The sequence below is a fragment of the Pelophylax lessonae genome, assembly GCF_965119305.1.
Source record: "Pelophylax lessonae genome assembly, chromosome: 7".
Lineage (NCBI taxonomy): Eukaryota > Metazoa > Chordata > Amphibia > Anura > Ranidae > Pelophylax > Pelophylax lessonae.
Genome location: NC_138774.1, coordinates 201,730,339 through 201,753,183, shown reverse-complemented (window position 1 = coordinate 201,753,183; position 22,845 = coordinate 201,730,339). Strand labels below are relative to the sequence as shown.

The following is a 22,845-nucleotide window of genomic DNA, read 5'->3' as shown; positions in this document are numbered from 1 at the left end:
CAGCCCTGCCGGGCCCCCCCCTTACCCCCAATGCCTAAAATGCCTGAATGGTCAGTCTGCCCCTGTGTACCTATAAAACAGTGCAAAGTACAAGGATTTTTTTTTATTATTTTACTGAATCCAGTTCAGAGGAAGGTAAAATCTAATTCATTGCAGTAGACTTTTTGCATTTTAATCCTGAAAATACCAAAATTCCTGTCCCTGGGTGGCTTCACTGACTTCTCCAATGTATCTGTGGATCAATCCCTGGTTGTCACCCAGGCTGTACTTCAAACATGTCTGCCTGTGTTAATCTCCAATACATGGGAACTGATGGGATTAGTAGGTGACAGACTAAAGATAACTTTTTTTGCCTTTAGCTTAGCTCACAGGAAAAGACAAGGACATTGCATTTCTTGACAGGTATTTTCTGTACTTGCTGATAATGTTTTAGTCTAAAAAAAAGAAAACAAATGCAGCCACTTCTTTTAAGGACTGGAAAGTTGCAATATATTATTCCTTTTTTTTTAGTTTTGTGTAGAACGGGGAAATGTTAGAACCTATATTAGGTTTTACTGCTATCCAGGGCTCCGGTAGAGAGATTTCCTCTTACGTTCTGTTCAGGGACAACCTTTTACTAGACCGGAATTGAGGGGACAATCTACAACAGGGACAGAGAAAAAAAATACAAATCTGACAGAGGTTCTAGCACCCACCCCCCTGCTTAGCTGAAAAAAAAAAAACTGTTGTAATTCTGGTTGGTTGCAGTTGGTGGGATTTTCTGTCACTTCCTGTCCTTTTATCAGACAATGAGTGAATGAACCGTCAAATGGAAGACTTGTACGAGAATGTAAAGCCCGTGTTGAAGCGAACAAAAGCCTAGCAACATAGGTAGCAAAGAAGTGGAGACTTCACACAATAAATGATGTGAATATTCACTTCAATGGACCAATCAATTGAATATCAAACTCCTGCCTACTTCTTTCATTAAGATTGGGTATCCAAAGTGAACAGGAGTTTGCTTTTCACACTGAAGAGAATGGTCACTCAACTGAATATATCAGATTAAAGGTCTCCCATCTTTAGGGAAGAAGATGAGCTAAGTTGCTGAGAGAATATATTGAATAAAAATTAACCTGTCTAAAAAAAAAAAAAAAACTGTACATATTGTCACAACTACTTTGTGTATCCAGGTGGATTATACCTAGTTTATATCTTGTTTTTTTTTTTTTTTTATTCTGCCTAAAAGACACTGACACTGATACAAAATAAAAAAACATTATAAAAAAAATTCTGCCCAGAATATGCCGACCGTGACCTTTGACTCTGTCCTTGACATTTCACTCTGACCTTGACCCTAACACTAACCCTGGCAAACCTTGATCCCTTTTATTTTTTTTATTCTTTATTAAGTGTTCTTGACTATGGAAAGTACACTTAATATTCTTTCACATATATATTATTCTTATTATAGTGAAAGCCTATGAGAAAATTTGGCAACCTAACTCCTCCCACAGTTTTTACACTATATAGACAAGAAATATCCTGAAACGAGTGGATTGCTCCCGAGGAGCGAAGAGATCTTGCCACAATTTCTAAACTGCTGCCACTCCCTCATTTTTAGGGCCACCCAGGGGCGTAACTACATGGGTTGCAGGGGCTGCAATTGCAACCAGGCCCCATGCTCCAGGGGGCCTGTGTGGCTCCCCTGTACACCTGGATAGGAGGGGCAGCAGGGACAGCATGTAGAGAAATCACTGTCCTCCTTTTTCCTCCTGTAGCTGCAGGAGGAAAATGGAGGAGATTGGTTCCTCTGTATGCTGCCCCCGACACTCCTCCTATCCAGTTCACTTGTGTTCTGCTGTCTCTGGGCCCCGAGTGCTCCCCTGGTCCCCCCCTACTGTGCTGCCCCCACCCCCCACTGTGCTCCCTTCCCTCTCCTGTCGGCTGCTGCAGGGGATGTGTCGCAATAGAGAACCAGGATGGGGTCGGTAAATATGTAATTTACCAGCTCCTTCCTTTTTTGAATGGACATTTGAATGGAGTCATAGTCAGTGACATCGTAAAAAAAAAAAAAATAAAATTATAAAAAATAATACAAAAAAATAAAAACTACTGACACCAGTGGGTGAACTTCCAGGATCGCAAAGGTCACACTTGCAACCGGACCCTGGCATTCCACCACCATGGGGAGGACCCAAGATGGCAGGAAGGGCGACCACTACAGAACTTGTGAAAGGATCCTGTGTAATAAAGGGCCCCGCAATGAGAGCAAAAGGGCCCTAGGATAAGTGGGAAGAGTCCAGGGGGCCCTTCATGGTTTCTTGCACTGGGGCCCTGAAGGTTCTAGTTACGCCTCTGGGGCCACCTACACAAATGTTACATAAAAACATTCGCCTATCCCTGCTGCCACTTAACCAGGCAGCCGCTCCTGGGCAAAACCCCGTACATGTACGGCGCTCGCTCCCGGGGCTCTGGCAGGCCAATGATTTTTGGCCTGGACCTGCTGATCGGTCCTGACCAATCACAGACCTAGCTGTGCCTGTGTAATGTAAACACAGGCACAGAAATTACCCTTTCTCCCCTCCCAAAATCCTTTTTGGATTCCAGAGTGAGAAGAGAGAGGATCAAACTGTGAGTACTGCACCAAGCACACTTCCACACACATAGATAGGCACATTTAACCCCCGATCACACCCCCCCCCCCAGTTAACCCCATACACCCCCTGTCACATTGCACACTAAATACAGTATATAGCAGTTTCCTATATTTCTGTATTAGTGTGCCTTGTGACTTGGTTTAGCACTAGCAACCGTTACTTTTAGGCTTAGGATACCCGCCACCCCCCAATAAAGATTTAACCCCCTGATCCCCCCAGTTAACCCCTTCACCACCTGTCATATTGCACACTATATACAGGTATATAGCGGTTTTCTGTATTTCTGTAAAAGTGTGATTGTGACTTCAGTTAGCGCTAGCGAGTTAGTTTCTGTCCAAAGTAGGTTTAGGGTACCCACTGCCCCCAATAAAGATTTAACCCCCTGATTACCCCCAGTTAACCCCTACATCCCCTGTCACATTGCACACTAGATACAGGTATATAGCAGTTTTCTATATTTCTGTAATAGTGTGATTGTGACTTGATTTAGCGGTAGCGAGTTAGTTTCTGTCCCAAGTAGGTTTAGGGTCCTGCCACCCCATCCCTAATAAAGATTTACCCCCTAATCACCCCCTGATCACCCCCAGTTAACCCCTTCATTGTCCTGTCACAGTGTCACTTTTATAGTGTACAGTTTTTTTTTCTGATCACTATTATTAGTGTCACAGGTGACATTAGTTAATGCTAGTTAGCGTCAGTCTAGGGACAGTGCAGATCCCCGCCGCATAGTTAGAAATATTAATTAACCCTTTGATTGCCAGTAACACACATACACACACATACACACACCAAACACCTCCATTACTAGTATAGTATCTGAACGGATCAATATCTTTGATCTGATCAGAATTATACTAGCATCCCCAAAATGCAGCCTTAGCAGGATCAGTCACGACACCTGCCAGCACCTGCATTTAGCCCCTCCGCCCACCCCACCCCACCCAGGCAAGTGCAGTAATCAATAGATTACTGTCACTTCCAAAAACACAACACACGAAACCGTAGCGTTAGCAGAGTCAGGCCTGATCCCTGCTAGCACTAGTAGTTTTTTTTTTGTAGCGTTTCAAATAGTACTTGACAACCACTTGCTTTTTTACCTGTGAGTCACACTAGTGTACCTGTAAATTTAGTGGCTAAAATATCCAAACAGGGGTACAGTAATGAAGAGGCCTACAGCATACTGACCATGTCAGATGAGAGCGATGGGGAAGCCTCACTGGCAGAATCAGGGTCAGTATACGAGCCTGTAGACAGCAGTGGCTCCCTGACAGATACCTTCGACGACGGAGGGGTCCCTGCTAAGGTCATACGTACCCGACCCCATTCTGGAGTTGCTGAGGTGCAGAGATCGCAGGGTGCTTGTATGGAGCAGAGTGCCAGTACTAGTGCTGCTCACACTTCTGGTGAACTGGCAAGCACCAGCAGCCTAGTACATCCTGGTCCTACATATACCAGCACTGCAGTATCACTTGGTGACGTGGCGAGTACCATAAGTGCAGTTGAAGCTGGTGCGGTGGCTACCACAAGTAGTGGCCCGCATCCACCGCAAATTAGAAGATCCGACGCATGCGCAGAATGAGCGCGATTTCCGATGCCCCTACTGCGCATGCGTGGGCCAGGGATCCGAAGCATGCGCAGAACGATCGGGATTTCCGAGGCCCCTACTGCGCATGCGCCGTTCGGGGATCCGCTCGTTGTTTTCTTCCTGTGAGTTACTTCTCTAGTACAGACACTATTTTATCGGCTTCTCACACAGCACACTGTAAGTGCCACGTCTGGGGGGGTCAATTACACCTCCTATAATCCCTCCCCCAGGGGAAATACTACTACTGCAATATACATTAATAAGATAAATACATTAATAATAAATATGAATGTTACATCTATGATAATGAAATGTCTGCTTGTCACTCATTCATCAACACAAAGTCTCCGTCACTCCAGTCACATCATTTTCTTCTTCTGCAAATATACATTTCTCTCTCCTACATGTAAAAATCTATTTTTTGTTAGAACATTAGCTAGAACCCCTAAACCTTGTATATAGTATATGTTATGCTGAGTACACAGATGCCTAACGTGTCAGGCTTTACACTTGCACACAAACTACATGGCAAATGGCGAGAAAATACGATACGATACTTAAAAATCTCCATACTTAAAAAGTATTCCTAGGTTACCGGTTTAGAGGAGGAGGAGAGGAGTTTAGAGGAGGTCTGGCACTACAATTATTGCTACAATTACAACTATTGCTCTTGCTATAAATTTTACAGCAATACCGCAATGTGTGGTGTGAAAACCGTTTACATGCATTACACACATGTGCAGTCGCTTGCAAGCGACTGGGGGCGCTTTAACAATCTATTTTAATTTATTTTATTAACAACAAAGGACTGAATAATACACATAGCGCTGGGCACAGGACGGCAAAATGCACAGAGTTCTGGGCACTGGACTGCATAATAGATCAATATATACGTGTAGGTGGTTCCTGCGCTATCCTGGACTATTTCAATCCCTCCTTAATGCTGCACCACGGTACTGACACTACAAACCAGTCTAAAGTTCAATAAAAAAGGGGGGGGGGGGTGATGGTGCGCTTCAAGGATGAATAAAAATATTCAAATAAATACAAATAAATCGTATGTGGATGTGATATATGTGCTTCAATCAAAAAAACATTTAAATAATAAATCACTCTAATAAAGTGCATGGTGCTGTGAAATTATTCAAATCCCAAAAACTAATAAAATATTACAAATTCAAGTGGTGAAACGAAAAGTTCATTAAAGGTAATCAATTAATGTCCAATCAAATCAAGATGTGTCTTTTCATTCACAATATAAATGCTTCAAAAGAGTGCTTTTAAGTGCAAGTAAGGTGTTGTGACTACTTTCCTCCACCAGGTGTCACTTCTAGGTGCTCTAAACTCTCACCTCCAATATATAAATAAAACGCCTGTGTTTGTGTGCCTTTTTCCTTTGGCAAGGTTCCTTCTGGCTCCCGGGACCTTTCTAGGGGGTCCTATGTGTATTGCCTTCCTGAGGAAGTCACGTGACGTGACGTAACGCGTAGGAGGTGCCCAAACAACCGGAAGTGACGTGACGGACGGGTTGATGTCCCCGTAGCGCTGTTAGATTGTTTCCACGCTGTAAACAAGCAAGCTTAATGTAAGTGCAATACTTTTTATGCGAAATAAAGTGTCTATAATACTGCACCATGATGGCTCTTTTTATTTAATGAGCCCCTGAGGTCGTGGCAAGAAAAATATCCGCGATATAAGGAGCCCCATACAAGGAACTCCGGAGGGATATTTAAGATTGGCACTTAAAAGCACTCTTTTGAAGCATTTATATTGTGAATGAAGACACATCTTGATTTGATTGGACATTAATTGATTACCTTTAATGAACTTTTCGTTTCACCACTTGAATTTGTAATATTTTAATAGTTTTTGGGATTTGAATAATTTCACAGCACCAAGCACTTTATTAGAGTGATTTATTATTTAAATGTTTTTTCACTATTTTGATTGAAGCACATATATCACATCCACATACGATTTATTTGTATTTATTTGAATATTTTTATTCATCCTTGAAGCGCACCATCACCCCCCCCCCCCCTTTTTTATTGGACTGCATAATAGACCGATCGCTGGGTAGAGGACTGCAAAAAAACAAACAAACAAAATGCTGGGCACAGGACTGCATAATATACAGAGTTCTGGGTACAGGACTGCATAATACACAGAGCGCTGGGCACAGGCCTGCATAATACACAGATTGTTGGGTACAGGACTGCATAATACACAGAGCCCTGGGCACAAGACTACATAATACACAGAGCATTTGGCACAGGACTGCATAATGCACAGAGCTCTGGGCCCAGGCCTACCTAATACACAGAGCGCTGGGCACTGGACTGCATAATACACAAAGCGCTGGGCACAGGACTGCATAATAAACCGAGCGCTGGGCACAGAACTTCATAATACACATAGAGCTGGGCACAGGACTACATAATGCACAGAGCTCTGGGCACAGGAGTGCATAATACAAAGAGCGCTGGGCACTGGACTGCATAATGCACCGAGCGCTGGGCAAAGGACTGCATAATACATTGAGCGCTAGGTACAGGACTGCATAATACACATAGTGCTGGGCACAGGACTGCATAATGCACATAGCACTGGGCACAGTACTGTATAATGCACAGAGTGCTGGGCACAGGACTGCATAATACACAGAGCACAGAACTGCATATAACACAGAGCGCTGGACGCAGGACTGCATAATACACAAAGTGCTCGGCAAAGGATTGCGAAATACACAGAGCACTGGGCACAGGCCTGTATCTTGGACAGCAGTGGAAGAGAAGAGAGAGTCAAAGGAAAGCTGGTAAGGTGAGTATATGGGGGTTAGGGTCCCATTGTAGAGACATTGTCCCTTTGTCCCACATGGACATAGTTGACAACTGTCCCGGATTTGTCAGGACATTCCCACATCTAGATGCTCTGTGCTTGTTATGCAGTATCCTTGGGTTTGCCCCGCATTCACAGCTTTACCCCTATTTGAGTTACTGAGCATGTGCAGTAATTTACAAGGGTTATTAACTGAGAGGATCGCAGGTACGTTAAGTGTGGGCCATGGACAGGGTGACAGTGTCCCAGGGACCGGGCCAAGTACTGTACGTTGGCAAGTATGCATGGGCAAGGTGACAGTGTCTTTTCAAATCTTTGGAAACACACATCTAGGTGAATTTCTCCTTTCAAAGTATTTCAATATACAATCAGAAAATATAACAACTTTTAAAATGTTGTGAAAAGTTAAACTTTTATTTATTTATTTATTTTTTTATCACTTTGCCAAATAACTCCCAAGATGCACAGAGTTGCTTTTTTCTTCACGGAAGTCTGGTTCGCCGAAAGTTTGTAGGTTCTGACGTCCTCTTGTGAGGAGGTGACATGGGATTTGCTCGGGAGGGTTTTAAGAATATTCATATGAGGAAGAATTGTAAAGAGGTTGCTGAAGGCTGGAGGAGATGCTGTGAGTATGACATGGGACATGCTGGGTGGAAGTCAGGCTTTCAGACAGAAATCACTTTCACTAACTGGGTCATTCAGAACAGACACCGTTCATGGGGTGAAAATGACAGTTGTTTTGGGGAATGTTAGTTAAATAAGAGATACGCAGATGGCATGTCTAGAATCAGCTGCCAATATACACCATTTTCATTTATCTTTACGACAATTGATGATAATTGTAAGTATATAAATACAAATAACTGTTAAAAACAATTGGCTATAGTATACTGCAAAAAAAAAAACAAAAAAAAAAAAACAAAACCGTGAACATATACAGTATATATATATTATTTACAAAATGCAATTGTTCTGTAACAAGCTAAAATGCTTGGGAATACTGAGGCTGAATTTCATAACAGAACTGCACAAACCTGAATAATTCGCCACCTCATGTTTAGGATGTGAAATATATGTAGAACAGAACTATGGAGAAAATAGTGTTTGAATAGTTGATTGCTTTTTGTGTTTTCATTGATTTATTTTACAGATATTTTTATTTATTTTTTGTTAAAAAATTATTTATTTCACACCTATTTTATATTTCATGGACATTTTCATCTGCAAAAGATGCAGAGCTTGTCTTGAATAGAGTAGTTGGAGGAGCTTTGCATTTTTGTAAATTAAACTCCCCTTTCACACCGTACTTTCTGGTGTGGTCATTACATGGACATAATAATAATGATTATATGAGTATATAAATGATAATGCTTGAACCTAACATTTATGTTGAATTTGCATGCAATGTCTACCAATTTTTTGGATTTAAATCTGAGTTATGATAATTGTACAGCCTTGTGTATTGTAAATAAATCTGAGTTATGATAATTGTACAGCACTTACAAATAAAGACTGCAAGGTACAGTATTATATGTTTGTTAAATACCCTAAAAGCCAAAAATTCAGAAAATTTTAAAATTAACTGCAAGGGTTAACCACTTGCCGACCGCCGCAAGTACATTTACTGCGGCGGTCAGCCCCTCCTGGGCAAAGTGACGTGGTACTATGTCGCTAGCCTGTAGGGGGCAAGCGCTCCTGCCCCCGCTTGTTCCCCTGCATCCCCGCGCGTGTCACCGGTGGGTCCGATGTCCGCCGGTCACTCGCGATCTCCCGGTGAAGAGGGAGAAGGGCAGGCGGCTAATTTAAGCCGTCTGTCATTCTCCCTGGTGTAACAGCAGAGCTCATACGATCCTGCTATGTGGGATCGTATGTCTCTGTGGTTATATGAAAAGCCACACCCCCTTTACAGTTAGAAGCACGCCCCTAGGGACACATTTAACCCCTGCATCTCTAATAGTTAACCCCTTCCCTGCCAGTGTCATTTTTACAGTAACAGTGCATATGTATAGCACTGATTACTGTAGTAATGTCACTGGTACCCCCAAAAGTGTCAAAAATGTCAGTCAAGGGTCCGATCTGTCCGCCGCAATGTCGCAGTCACGCAAAAAAAAAATCACAGATCGCCGCCATTACTCGTTAAAAAAAAACAAACAATAAAAATGACATAAATCTTTCCCTTAGTTAGTAAACACAATAACTTTTGCGCAAACCAATCAAAATACGCTTATTGCATTTTTTTTTTTACCAAAAATATGTAGCAGAAAATAAATTGGCCTAAAATGTTAAAAAATTTTGATTTTTACATTTTTTGGGGGGGGGGGGATTTCATATAAAAAAATGTGAAAAATATTGTTATTTTTTCAAAATTTTCGCTTTTTTTTGTTTATAGCGCAAAAAGTAAAAATCGCACAGGTGATCAAATAGCACCAAAAGAAAGCTCTGTTTGTAGGGAAAAAAGGACGTCAATTTCATTTGGGTACAGCGTCGCACGACCGCGCAATTGTCCCTTAAATTCACACAGTGCCGAATCGCAAAATAGGTTTCTATGGTCTTTGAGCAGCAAAATCCTCCGGGGGTTAAGTGGTTAATTGCTTGTTTAGGGTCGGGGGACTTGCTAAAGTAGATTTGCCCAATCCTTCACTCCACTTTGCTTAAAAAATACATTTTAAAATTTCCCAAAGTTATGCTTTAAACAGAAGAGGTTTAGAGAGTGATAGAGCAAAGATTAGGGGTTCTGTCACACTTTTGCATTCTATAATGGATGTGCTGTAATGCGTGTGTTTTGGTGCCTTATGGTTTGCTGTGTCAGGGCAGCCCAAAAATTCCGAATGGGTTTTTAGCACACATTAACACATAAAAAATCACCATTATAGGTGCATCACGGCACGCTCTATGCACACTGGCAGCAACTGTATGTATGCATCAGGGTGCATGAAAGAAAAACGCCTGATTCCCCCATTGACATAGTCAGTGTGCTTGCACAGAGCAGGCAAGTATAAAATTTTATTTTAATGGAAAAAATAAATTACCTTGACAAATGCTTTTAAATCAAACACAAGAGCTTCTTATGAAGGGATAATTTCCCTATTGTTTCACTAGATATCACTATTGCGCCCATCACCAAGCCAGTTCACGTCAAACCCTGAGAAACACAGAAAATCTATACAATTAAACAGTTCATCAACTGTGATACAAAATCCATGATTTATCTGGTTATATGTATCATTTTCCAGCTCCAGTATGTTGGCTGTGTACTACTAGACTCCTGAAAAGAGGGATACAAATTCATATTGCAGCTTCCAATAATCCTCTACTATTCCATCAAATATTTCAAAGAAAAACCCATGGCAGAGATATCTACACTTAAAGGCCTCATGCACAATGGATGTTTGGCCCATGTGCATCAATTCCTGGTGTTTTAGCGCCCCCAGGTGGCATAGGTGCAGCATCCAGCCCTGTTGACTGCAGCCTGTCAAAGTCTATGACAAGCTGAAATAATCTTCTTCTGAACGCTGTCTGGAGTGACGCTCCTATATAGAGACGCATATGTTCAGGGCCGTATGCCTAGAACACAGGTTTTCTGTATTTTGTGCATAGTTTCCTGAATGGATAGAGCTTGAAACATGAGTATCACTCAGAACTGCGTCCAGCCACAGAGTTTTTCAGTCTGTCATAGACATTGAGAGGCTGCAGGAATCAGGGCTGAATGGTGCTGCTGTGGCTCCAGGTTCAGTAAACACCAGGAATCGATGCACACAGGTTAAACCCCCCAATGTGCATGCAGCCTTAGGGAAGATAAAAAGTGTTCATGTTATTACTACTGTCTATGTTAGTGCTAGTTTCAAATATGTTTATTAGTTTTTATTTTATCCCATAAGGCAAGGATCCTGAAACTACGGCCCTCCAGCTGTTGCGGAACTACACATTCCATGAGGCATTGTAAAACTCAAAGACATGACTAGGCATGATGGGAATTGTAGTTCTTGAACAACTGGAGGGCCATAGTTTGAAGACTCCTGACATTCACAGACATGACTAGGCATTATGGGAATTGTAGTTCCTGAACTGGAGGGTCATAGTTTGAAGACCCCTGCCATAAGGTGTCTATGCAAGGGTTTAAAGCCCAATAGGGTTCTGCCTGCACAAGTTAACTGCTCTTGACTGCTGAGAAGCATTAGCTCATTTATGAGCAGCTAATAAACCAATGCCTTGGCCCCCAAAAAGACACAGAAGCTGATTAAGTTGGAAATAGGGCAAGGCCACAGTTTTATTGAACTTTGCAAAAGTAACAACTTTCCAAATGCACCAAACAACAGTGCCAGTTACAGTTATACTGTGAGCACCCGACAATGCCAATCACAGTTCTACCGTGAGCACCCATAAAACATAAACTTACATAGTCTAAGAGGCCTGTCCTTACCATCAGTGCCAGACAGACATTAGACTGACCCCAGAATTTAACTTGAGGGCATAGCCCATAAAGCAACATCGATTTCTGGCAAGGTCAAACCACCAATAAAGCTGTGTCAAAACATCACAACGGGCGGGGGGTGGTCAATAGGGATGATCGAACTTTTGAAAAGTTCGGTTCGACCAAAACACCTGAACTTCCCAAAAGTTCGGTTCGGATTCCAGAACCCCATTGAAATCAATGGGACCTGAACTTCTGGAATCAAAAAACACAATTTTGAAGCCCTAAAACCCAATAAATGCCCCTAAAAAGTGCCTAGGGTTCTGGGTCATGCCCCAGGGACTATTAATCACACAAAAAAAAGTTCTTAAAAATTGTCCTTTTTGATAGAGAGCCAATTATTTAAAAAATTATTGAAAAAAAAAAAAAAGATTTCTGAGGATTTAGTGTCTGGGGGGGGGGGGGGGGGTCTAAAAAGTGTATCTGTGAAGTTTTAGCTCTGTAGCATGTCCAGAACCAGAAAAAAAAGATAATTTTTCTTAGAATTTGTAGTAGCGCAGGGATGGTGTTACCTTTCACACCTGGGCGTTTTTGTTTCCGGCGTTTTTGTTTCAGGCGTTTATTGGGCATTTTTTGGGCGTCTTTGGAGGCAGGCATGACATCTGAACTTCTGTATAGGGGTATATATACACATATACACATACACACATATAGGTGTGAAAGGAGCGGAACCCCATCCCTGCGCTACTGAAATAAGCTCCTTTCACACCTATATGTGTGTATGTGTATATGTGAATATATATGTGTGTGTGTGTGTGTATATACCCCTATACAGAAGTTCAGATGTCATGCCTGTCTCCAAAGACGCCCAAAAAATGCCCAATAAACGCCTGCAACAAAAACGCCCAGGTGTGAAAGGAGCGGAGCCCCATCCCTGCGCTACTGAAATTCTAAGACAAATGATCTTTTTTTTCTGGCGGTCACCCTGACATGGAAGAGTTGGGTCACCCTGGCATAGCAGTCAGAGTCAGTTCACCCTAAACTACACTACGGTCGCCCTGACACTTAACACTTTCCCTACAGAAACTAGATTATTGAATCTAACTATAGTGGTATATAGTACCCTAACTACACTAGATATCCCTTTCCTCACACTATTGCAAAATGACACTGGAGCAGCAGGAGTAAAAGAAATGCTTCCACTCTATTGCACAGCCTCTCTATTACAGTGCTAGAGATTTGGGGGGGCTATGTTATATACTGGGGGGCGTATTCACTCCTGATTAGCCTCTGGACCCCCTAGTCACTCCAATCTGCTTTTACTGATGTTTCTGGGCCAATCACAGACTTTTAAAGCCCAGTTTATGTCCCATTGCATTTTGGTTCTGATGGACGAATTCCGAACTTTTACAGCAAAAAGTTCGGAATTCGGCCGAATTTCGAACAGCCAATGTTCGGGTCGAACTGATGGTCGAACCGAACCGTTCGATCAACCCTAGTGGTCAACTCTTGTAACAGCTGAATCTCCTCAGAACAGTTGGATGTGCCCCAGCGTAACCTTTTACTAGAGTTGAGGCTCCACCCAGTCACCTCAAGTCTTTGTAGCCAATCACAAGGGAGCTACTTAACTTCTTTTTTAGGTTCACACCCACAGTGACGCCATGCTTCCAGCAGTCAAGGCTCCCTTTCCCTAAAGGAGGTTCAAGGGGCCTTCATTTTTGTCTAGGGGAGAGGAGAAAGGAGATTCACTTATCTAATCCTCCAAAATTCCAATCACAAGACTGGTCCTACACCTCTGCTCTTCAGGATTCTTGAATTGTGGACTCTTCCTGACATCATGAAGCCCAGAGCAGGCTTCATAGACCAGGAACAATCCAGTCCACTGGTTAACCATGGGGGAACGCCGTTTTCCAGTGGAACAAAGGATCGGAGGAGTATAAGGTTTCCTCTCCTCCAGAAAAATGAGAAGTTGACCCATGCATTGCAGGCACATCTCCACTAAATGGGAGCATTTTTTTTTTTTGCCTGGAGTTGGGCTTTAAACATGGTTATCCATTCAGGGTTTTAATTATAAAATACGGGGGGAGATAAGGAATACCTTTCTTATGTGTTAAACGTCTAATGTTATAAATGTGAAAAAACTTTCAGCACTATCCCTGTGTTTAAACCACCTATTATTCAACTCTATATACTATAGGAAGCAGATAGCACCACTATGCATCCAACCACCTGTACAAAATGTGATAAATATATTTGGTCACATAAAAGTGCAGCGCTCTCCTTCAATAAAGTGCATTCAAATTAAAGTGCATAAATAAATATCTAAAAACAGTGTAAAAATCATCTATATATAATAAATATACATGAGTCCATCTTTTCTATTGAATAGATATACAGTCCATCAATAAATGATTCAATGTCTGTGAAAAAAATGCAGTCCCATACACCAGAAACTCTTCAGCAATTGCCTCTGATCACCACAGTGCCTCACATGACTAAATAAAGGTTTCAGAAATTATAAATATTAAATAACAATTTTACAGCTCTCGATAAATCTTTATTGGACAGCAAGTGTGTATTTTATGTTAACATGGTGTATGCACAGTCATAGATGACTGACACTGGCTTTCGTTTTGTTCAGATGGCACCTGCATCCAAGGCTCTTTTTTCACTTTACAGGTATTAGCAATTACATTAAATATATTGAATACTGATTTATATTAAAACTAAGCTTTTTTGTGAGTTTCTTAATGAATGCAACCAATCAGCATATTATATCCCTCCCCCATGGTGTTTAGCTATAGAATGACATGTAGGAGGAGGGAGAGGAGTGTAATTTACCACATGTGTGTTTCTATAGTCATGTGGAATGCACAGATAAAAAAAGGAGGAAATTAACATTTTAGAAAGGAACTGAAATTGAGCGTGCTCTGTAGAGGACACCAGCTGGTCTATACAAACTAAGCCTGCAATGGGGACACAGAGGAGATGAGAGGGACCACTGAAGGCAGGATCAACCAGGTATATTTTATTCTACACAAAAGAAATGCTTTAGTGGCTTTGTGAGTATGAACACTCTGTTATATAGCACGTAATTAGAGTTTTTTTTTAAAAAAAGTCTGGGTTTAATGACACTGTAAAGCAGTCTTTCTTAACCTTTTCAACACAGGAACCCTTGAAATAATTTTCAGGTCTCAGTGAACCCCTGATAAAAATGACTATATTTACAACTCATCAGTGGCGTCGGGAGGGGGGGGCTGACCCGGGCTATAGCCTCGGGTCTCCTTATGGTAATAGATAATTATTAGCCACGAGTCTAACCTGTGCTGGCCCGGCCGGGCCTCAGCCTGGCTCTACTGCCTACACTGGTTGCTAGTATGCCGCTTGGCATCTAGCAACTAGTGATGTCACGTGACGTTAGCATCGTCACGTGACTGCAGGAGAGCGTGGGCAACAGTCAGAGTGGAGGAGGATTTCAAATTCCTCCTCCGCGCCTACAATTGACTTCACCCCCCGGCCACCTCCCTCTTCTCCACGCAGCAGCGCGGGCTCAGCTTAGAGCTGGGGGAGGCCCGCACAGCGCGCAGATACTGTGATCCTGGAGCGGAGCCTGGAGGAAAGCCAGCCCAGATCATCTTCAATTTGCAGTGGACCATGCACAGTGCAGGGCTTTCCAGGAAGAGGTAAGATAGAAGTAGGAAAATGCATTACAGCTGGGGTGGTTTTTTTATTTTACATATCCTTTGTTACAAAGGATTTCTAAACAAAAAAAAAACACCCCAGCTGTATTTCATTTTCCTACTTCTATCTTGCAGTTTTCCTTGAAATTGTTATGTGTGTTCCAGGCTATAACTATATAACTGTGAGAGCTTATGTGGATGATGCTATGGATGGAGCCTAGGGACAAGGAGCCCCCAGTGGAGTCTACAAAGCCTTTTTAGACTCCACTGGAGGCTCCTTGTCCCTAGGCTCCATCCATAGCATCATCCACATAAGCTCTTACAGTAATATAGTTATAGCCTGCTGGAACATACATACGGTAACAATTTCAAGGAAAACTGCAAGATAGAAGTAGAAAAATGCAATACAGCTGGGGTGTTTTTTTTTTATTTTACAAATCCTTTGTAGACTCCACTGGGGGCTCCTTGTCCCTAGGCTCCATAGCATCCACATAAGCTCTCACAGTCTGCCAGTGTCTTTTGATATGTGCACAAAGGTGTGTGTGTACGCAGATATATAATCTATCCTGCTCCCTGCATGAGATTACTGCCATCTTAAATATAGGTTTATATAATACTCCTAATTGCTAATTATTAAAAATTCCAAGATTTGGTGTCCTAATGGGTTTTTAGAACATTTCATGGCGGGGCATTGGGTGGAGCTTGGGCGGTACTTACTTTTAAATTCGGGAGGAGCTTGGGTGGGACTTACTTTAAAATGTGGGAGGGGTTATCAAATTTACCTTCAGGCTGAAGCCCCTAGTCTTTTTCCCACCTAGCAACGCCCATGCACCTCATGATACATTGGTGTGATGGTCAGTTGGATAAATGCTCCTTACACTTGTGGACTTTGGGAACAGGTATTAACAGTAGTTTCATTTCTGCTTATTGCTTTTAGTCTTCCACTGACAACAACCTGCCCTGCACAAAATGTGATGTAATTTTTTTGGGCTGGAGCCCATTCAGAAAGATATATGCCCAGAACCCCTACTTTAGACAAATGCATAGAAACTATTGGTGGTTAGGTAACTGAAAGGATACAGTATTGCTAGTGCAGTATCTTTAACTGCTTAAGGACCTCCCTTCTCTTTTAAGGTTCAAAATGTACCTTTTGTGCACTTTAAGTTTAGTGAAAATGTATTTTTAAAGCAGCACCAGGGACGGTACTTAAAAGTGGAGCTCCACCCAAAAGGGGAAGCGCTACCTATCTGCCTCCTCCCCCCTCCGCTTCCACATTTGGCACCTTTTGGGGAGGAAGGCAGAGCGGGTGCCTGGTTTTAACATTGCGCATGCGCAGTAGAAAACCGGCTGTGAAGCCACAAGGTTTTCCCTAGACAAGATGGCAGCGGCGGCACCGAGAGCCGATTTAAGAATCAGCCTCGGTGAGGACACCGCTGGATGCCTGTACAGATAAGTACCCTAATAGTAACACTCAGCAGCTACAGTATTTGTAGCTGGTGACTTTTAATATTTTTTTTATTATTTTTGGGGGGGAGAGGCAGTACTCCTCTTTAAAATCAATAAAAAGCGTTCTTGTGCTGGAGGGTGCTGTATTGCTTGAAATCTTTGGTCCTCTACCCCACATATATCCCTGCACCTGTGATCATCCAGTGTTAATACGAAAGACACTCAATTGCTGACTATTGCTTCCACCCTTTCCACCTGCCTGCTCCATTAATAGAAGCTCTACTATCACTTCCCGCAATGAAAAACGATCTATGAGTTTTAGCTTACCGACACTTACCTGTTTGAGAAGAGGATATACACTGAAGTAATAAAGTGTATTCATAAAGTGTGAAGTCTGCGGCATGTCACAGAGTTTTCAATGCTTAACGCAGCCAAAAGAACTCAATGGTTGCAAAAGAGGTCATTACCATAATCTTGATAGGTCACATGACTGGGGATTTTCTGTTTTTTTTTTTTCTGGCACACACATTAATGTTAATATTTTACTGCTGGCTTTGGAACATTGGGCACATTGCTGTGCTTTATACATTTGTTTTTTTTTTTACTCTGAGATTCTGCTGCTTTATAACTGGACCCATTTGTTTTGGGAAAAAATTTTTTCCTAACTCTACATTGCTTAGTCTGTATGATGTAAGAATTTAAATAGAAATTTGGGTTTTACAATTATAACTATTGAATTGTTATGTGGCTATATTCTTTTAATTTGCTGAGCGACAAATTTAAAAATGCAATTTTCAACATCTGCTCTAAAAAGTCACATTCCTTTTTTTTTTAATTAAATGTTTTATGGTTATATTGAATTACCAATTTACATTTTTGTTTGGTATTTTTATTATAGTTATGTGGTTATTCAATGGAGGACTCTGAATGGGATAACCAAACTTCGGTGTCCACCTTTCTGGTTGTTGGACTTTCTGAAACCATGGATCCACAGATACACCTCTTCTTAGTGTTCCTTGGCATCTACTTCATCACTGTGGTTGGGAACATAGTGATCCTAAGTGTGATTTCCTCTGAAAAACGACTACACACGCCAATGTACTTTCTCTTAGCTAACCTTGCCATTGTTGACATCCTTTTGTCTTCTGCCACTGTCCCCAAACTTTTGTTTATTTTGGCAACAGCCCAGAGGTCCATCTCCTACACACAATGTATTACCCAACTCTATTTCTTCCAATTTTTCATGGTAGTAGAGTGTTATACTCTAGCAGTCATGGCTTACGATAGATATGTAGCAATCTGCTTTCCGCTCAACTACACCCTTATAATGAACACTGCAGTTCGGGTTCGAATGGTCTTTGCCTGTTGGATTAGTGGTTTTGTCAACTCAATGGTCCAAGCGATCTCAATATCCCATCTTAACTTCTGTAAATCCAACAGGGTGGATCACTTCTTCTGTGATGTTACCCCGCTGTTCAAGTTGTCTTGTTCCAACACCCAAGTTGGTGAGGCTCTCTTCATGATTGTGGTGGTTGTCGCAGGATTTGGTCCACTCATATTTATATTTTTGACCTATGGTCGAATCATTACTGCAATTACAAAGATTAGCACCAGTCGGGGAAGGTTTAAGACCTTCTCTACATGTGCATCTCATTTTACAGTGGTAGCCTTGTATTATGGAAGTGGCATATTTAGCTACATCTGGCCATCTGCCACTTTCGCCATTGACAAGGATGTTAAGGTGGTGGCCGTACTCTACACGATCATGACCCCAATGTTGAACCCAATAATTTATAGCCTGAGGAATAGGGAAGTGAAACAAGCTCTAAAAAATGCACTGAAAATCCACAGACTAAAAAAACTATGTAAAAAGCTATGATTTTTGTTTCTTTAAATAAAATTAGGTTTAGAAAATGATCCTTCCAGCATGTCCAAACTGAAATGTCTAAGTCACCACAAGCTTGGGTAGTGAACTCAATGTGGAAGAAATACTTGGAAGTGGCCCTTCTCTAGAAGGTCAGACAGTGGCATCTTCAGGCCTGGCAGTATCAGAAGAAGACTTTCACTGTCCACTAGGACGATGACATCATCTCGGGTCAAAGCAGCCTAGGGGCATATAGGGCAAAGATGAATTCATCAATCTAGTGCACAGCCCACGTTATCAGACAGGTGGTGTGGTCATAGGCAGAATTCATAGGTCCAGAAATATTTTCACAGGATACCAACTAGGTTCATATACTAAACATTTTTCTCTATTAAAAAGTTAATCAAGCAGCATTGGAAACAGGGGAGTTGACTTCAGTTCTAAATGAGTCGAAGAATATGTTGATTAAAACACTTCAGCATGGCCCTCCCTTATGGGTTTTGTTGGCATGCTACATCCCATGTCGTGCTTGTGTCAGGAGAACTGAAAATGTTATACTTACCTGACGGTAAAAAAAAAAAAAAAAGCCAGCCAGTAGTTTGATTGGCAGAGATGCACAAAGTGGATGTTCAAAGGACAGGCTTTAGTAAAACATCCCATTACTTTATCTCACCAAATAAAACATGTTTTGTGGCTTAATATTGCCTAAAGTGATTATAAAGTCTCATTTCTTTTTCAATAAAAATAACATGTTATACTTACCTCCTCTGTGCAGTGGTTTTGCACAGAGCTGCATGGATCCTCCTCTTCTCGGGTCCCTCTTGGGCTCTCCTGGCCCCTCCCTTCTGTTCAGTGCCCCCCACAGAAAGCACCTAGCTATGGGGGCACCCGAGCCGAGTCACAGCTCCGTGGATCCACTCAGACACTGAGTGTATAGAATGCTTTAGGAAGAAAACCTTCTGACTTTACAACCCCTTTAATATTGATACCATTGGTGTATAGAATCAGCTGGTAGGTGCTCCACTTGGGAATATTCTTAATCAGCCAGTAGGTGGAGTGTAGAGTTTGTGGCAGTGATGTAATTTAGATGGATCACAGATCCATGTGATCCATCTAGATGACCTCTCTGTGCTATGAGTTTACAAGCGAGAAACAACAAATACACCAACAATTTGGATGACAGTGGAATTATATCTTCAGGGATAATGCTCAGGAGTTTTTACCTGGTGAGCATGCAAAAAATGCACTTTCTGTCCTTGGGTGACACCGCTCACGGAACTGAAATCTCAAACAATGTTATCAGCTTTCTCAGTTATCTTCTGTACGAAGCTACAGCCCTCTATGTAATGGAGATCAGAAGAGGAGGAGATGTTTGTAGTCTAAATCAGGAGAGCAGTGCAGTAAGCTAGCAGTGTCACCCAAAAACAGTGTGTTATGTGCATGTTAACCATTTGCAAAATAGAGAAGAAATGCTGAAAAATCACATATACTTGGGAGGAGTAGCAGAATGTATTTTGGGGTGTAATTTTTGGTATGTACATTCTGTGTGTTAGAAATATCATATAAATTCACAACTTTCTGTAAAAAAAAAAATAGGTTTTCATTTCCTTTCCACGTTTTCCAAAAACCTGTGAAAAAAATGGCATGTTCAAAAGACTCCTAATGCCTCATAGAATATACGTTGAGATGTCTGCTTTCCAAAATGGGGTCATTTTGTGGGTGTTTCCATTGTCCTGGTGCTCCAGGGCCTTCAAAAGTGTGATAGGTCATCATGAAATTATATGTGTAATTTATGCTCCTAGAACGCTTGAAGGTGCTACTTGGATGTTGGGCCTCTATGTGGCCAGACTGTGTAAAAGTCTCACACATGTGGTATCCCCCTGCTCAGGAGGAGTAGCAGAATGTATTTTTGGGTGTGATTTTTGCTATTTAAATGCTATGTGTTAGAAATATTGTATAAATTGACAACTTTGTGTAAAAAAAAAAAATATGTTTTAATTTTCTTTCCACGTTTTCTAAAACCTTGTGGAAAAAATTGACATGTTTAAAAGACTCATAATGCCTCATACAATATATATTGGGGTGTTTGCTTTCCAAAATGGGGTCATTTTGTTGGTGTTTCCATTGTCCTGGTGCTCCAGGGCCTTCAAAAATGTGATAGGTAGGAATGAAATTAGATGTGTAATTTATGCTCCTAGAACGCATGAAGGTGCTACTTGGATGTTGGGCCTCTGTATGTGGCCAGACTGTGCAAAAGTCTCACTCATGTGGTATCACCATAATCAGGAGGAGTAGCAGAATGTATTTTGGGGTGTAATTGCAAGTATGCATATGCTGTGTGTGAGAAATAACTTTTAATATGTTAATATGACAATTTTATGTAAAAGAAAATAATAATAATATTTCTTCATTTTCCCAAGAATTATGGGGAAAAAGTTACAACTTCAAAACCCTCACAATGACTCTTACTAAATACCTTGAATTGGCTACTTTCCAAAAACAGGTCATTTGGGGGATATTTGTACTGTCCTGGCATTTCAGGGCCTCAAGAAATGAGATAGGCCATCAGTACATCAGGTGTGATCAATTTTCAATGATTGGCACCATAGCTTGTAGACTCTATAACTTTTACACAGACTAAATAATATACACTTATTTGTTCCATTTTTCCAAAGATATGTAGCAGTATAAAATTTGGCACACATTTATGAAGAAAAATTACTTATTGGGAAAAATTTTATAATATAAACTAAAAAAAAGTGTTTTTTTTTTTTTTCGAAATGTTCACAATTTTTTCACTTATATCGCAGAAAATAAAAATTCCCAGCGGTGATGAAATACCACCAAAAGAAAGCTCTATTTGTGTGGGAAAAATTATAAAAGGTTTGTTTGGGTACAGTGTAGCATGACTGAGTAATTGTTATTCAAAGTGTAAGAGCACTGAAAGCTGAAATTGGTCTGGGCAGGAAGGGGGTGTAAGTGCATTGTATTGAAGTGGTTAAGAAATGGTAAATTGCAATACATTACAACTTTGTTTTTGCCATTAAATATGTTTTAATCATTTAGCATACTCTTTAGGATTATGTAAAAACACCATGACTAAAAATAAAACACAAATCCCCAAGGTAGGAATCTGCCACACTAACAAGACTCAGGGGGGGAGAAAAACCATTAAATAGAGAATGCTACGGTACTAATATTGTGCCACTAACTCACTTCTAGGACTGATGCCAATTGATATATTTTGGAGCAGCTCCGTAAATAATATTTTTAATCAGTTTATAATCTCTCTCTTAGAAAATAAATTTGTGATTGTGTTGCACACATTTTATGTTCTTTTATTTAAAAGGTAAGTCATTTCTCCAGGTTGAGCCTCTGTTACCCTTTAAAACATCACTTCTCTCAAAAAGTGTGGGTGAATGCTGCAGAGTTTAACTGACTCCCTAAAAATCGCAGAACTTTTCTATGAGACATCCCTTTTGAATTACGTGAAAAAAAAAACGCCTGCCTTTATACACACATGAACTTTAATGGCATCCTATTCTTAGTCTGCAGGGTTCAATATTGAGTTGGCCCACCCTTTGCAGCTATAACAGCTTCAACTCTTCTGGGAAGGCTGTCCAGAAGGTTTAGGAGTGTCTATGGGAATGTTTGACCATTCTTCCAGAAGTGCATTTCTGAGGTCAGGCACTGATGTGGATGAGAAGGTCTGGCTCGCAGTCTCCGCTCAAATTCATCCCAAAGGTGTTCTATCAGATTGAGGTCAGGACTCTGTGCCGGTTAGTCCAGTTCCTTCACCCCAAACACTCTTATCCATGTCTTTATCGACCTTGCTTTGTTCACTGGTCCAAATCATTTGGTGGAGGGGGATTATGATGCGGGGTTGTTTTTCAGGGGTTAGGCTTGGCCCCTTAGTTCCAGTGAAGGGATCTCCTAAGGTACCAAGACATTTTGGACAATTACATGCTCCCAAATTTGTGGGAACAGTTTGGGGATGGCCTGACATCAACCCGATAGAACACCTTTGGGATGAATTAGAGGGGAGACTGCAAGCCAGACCTTCTCATCCAACATCAGTTCCTGACCTCACAGATGCACTGGAAGAATGGTCAAACATTCCCATAGACACACTCCTAAAAGTGATTGTAAAGTCTTGTGTTAATTTTAATTTTTTTTTTTTTAAAACATCAATGTTATACTTACCTCTGTGCACTTGGTTTTGTACAGTGCAGCCTGGATCCTCCTCTTCTTGGGTCCCTCTTCACTGCTTCTGGCCCCTCCCTCCTGTCGAGTGGCCCCCACAGCAAGCAGCTTGCTATGGGGGCACCCAAGCTGACTTTGATTGACAGCAGCGGGAGCCAATGGCGGATCAGGAGGCAGAG

At 41.4% G+C, this 22,845-nt stretch overlaps 1 protein-coding gene across 1 annotated transcript; it reads left to right on the top strand.

The window, feature by feature from the left end:
- Positions 1-17,512: 17,512 nt before the first annotated feature.
- LOC309559825 (olfactory receptor 5V1-like) lies at positions 17,513-18,478 on the top strand (the record flags this gene model as incomplete). Its single annotated transcript, XM_082263258.1, has 1 exon — positions 17,513-18,478. The coding sequence occupies one exon, from the start codon at positions 17,513-17,515 to the stop codon at positions 18,476-18,478; it is 966 nt and encodes a 321-aa protein (XP_082119384.1).
- Positions 18,479-22,845: the final 4,367 nt, after the last annotated feature.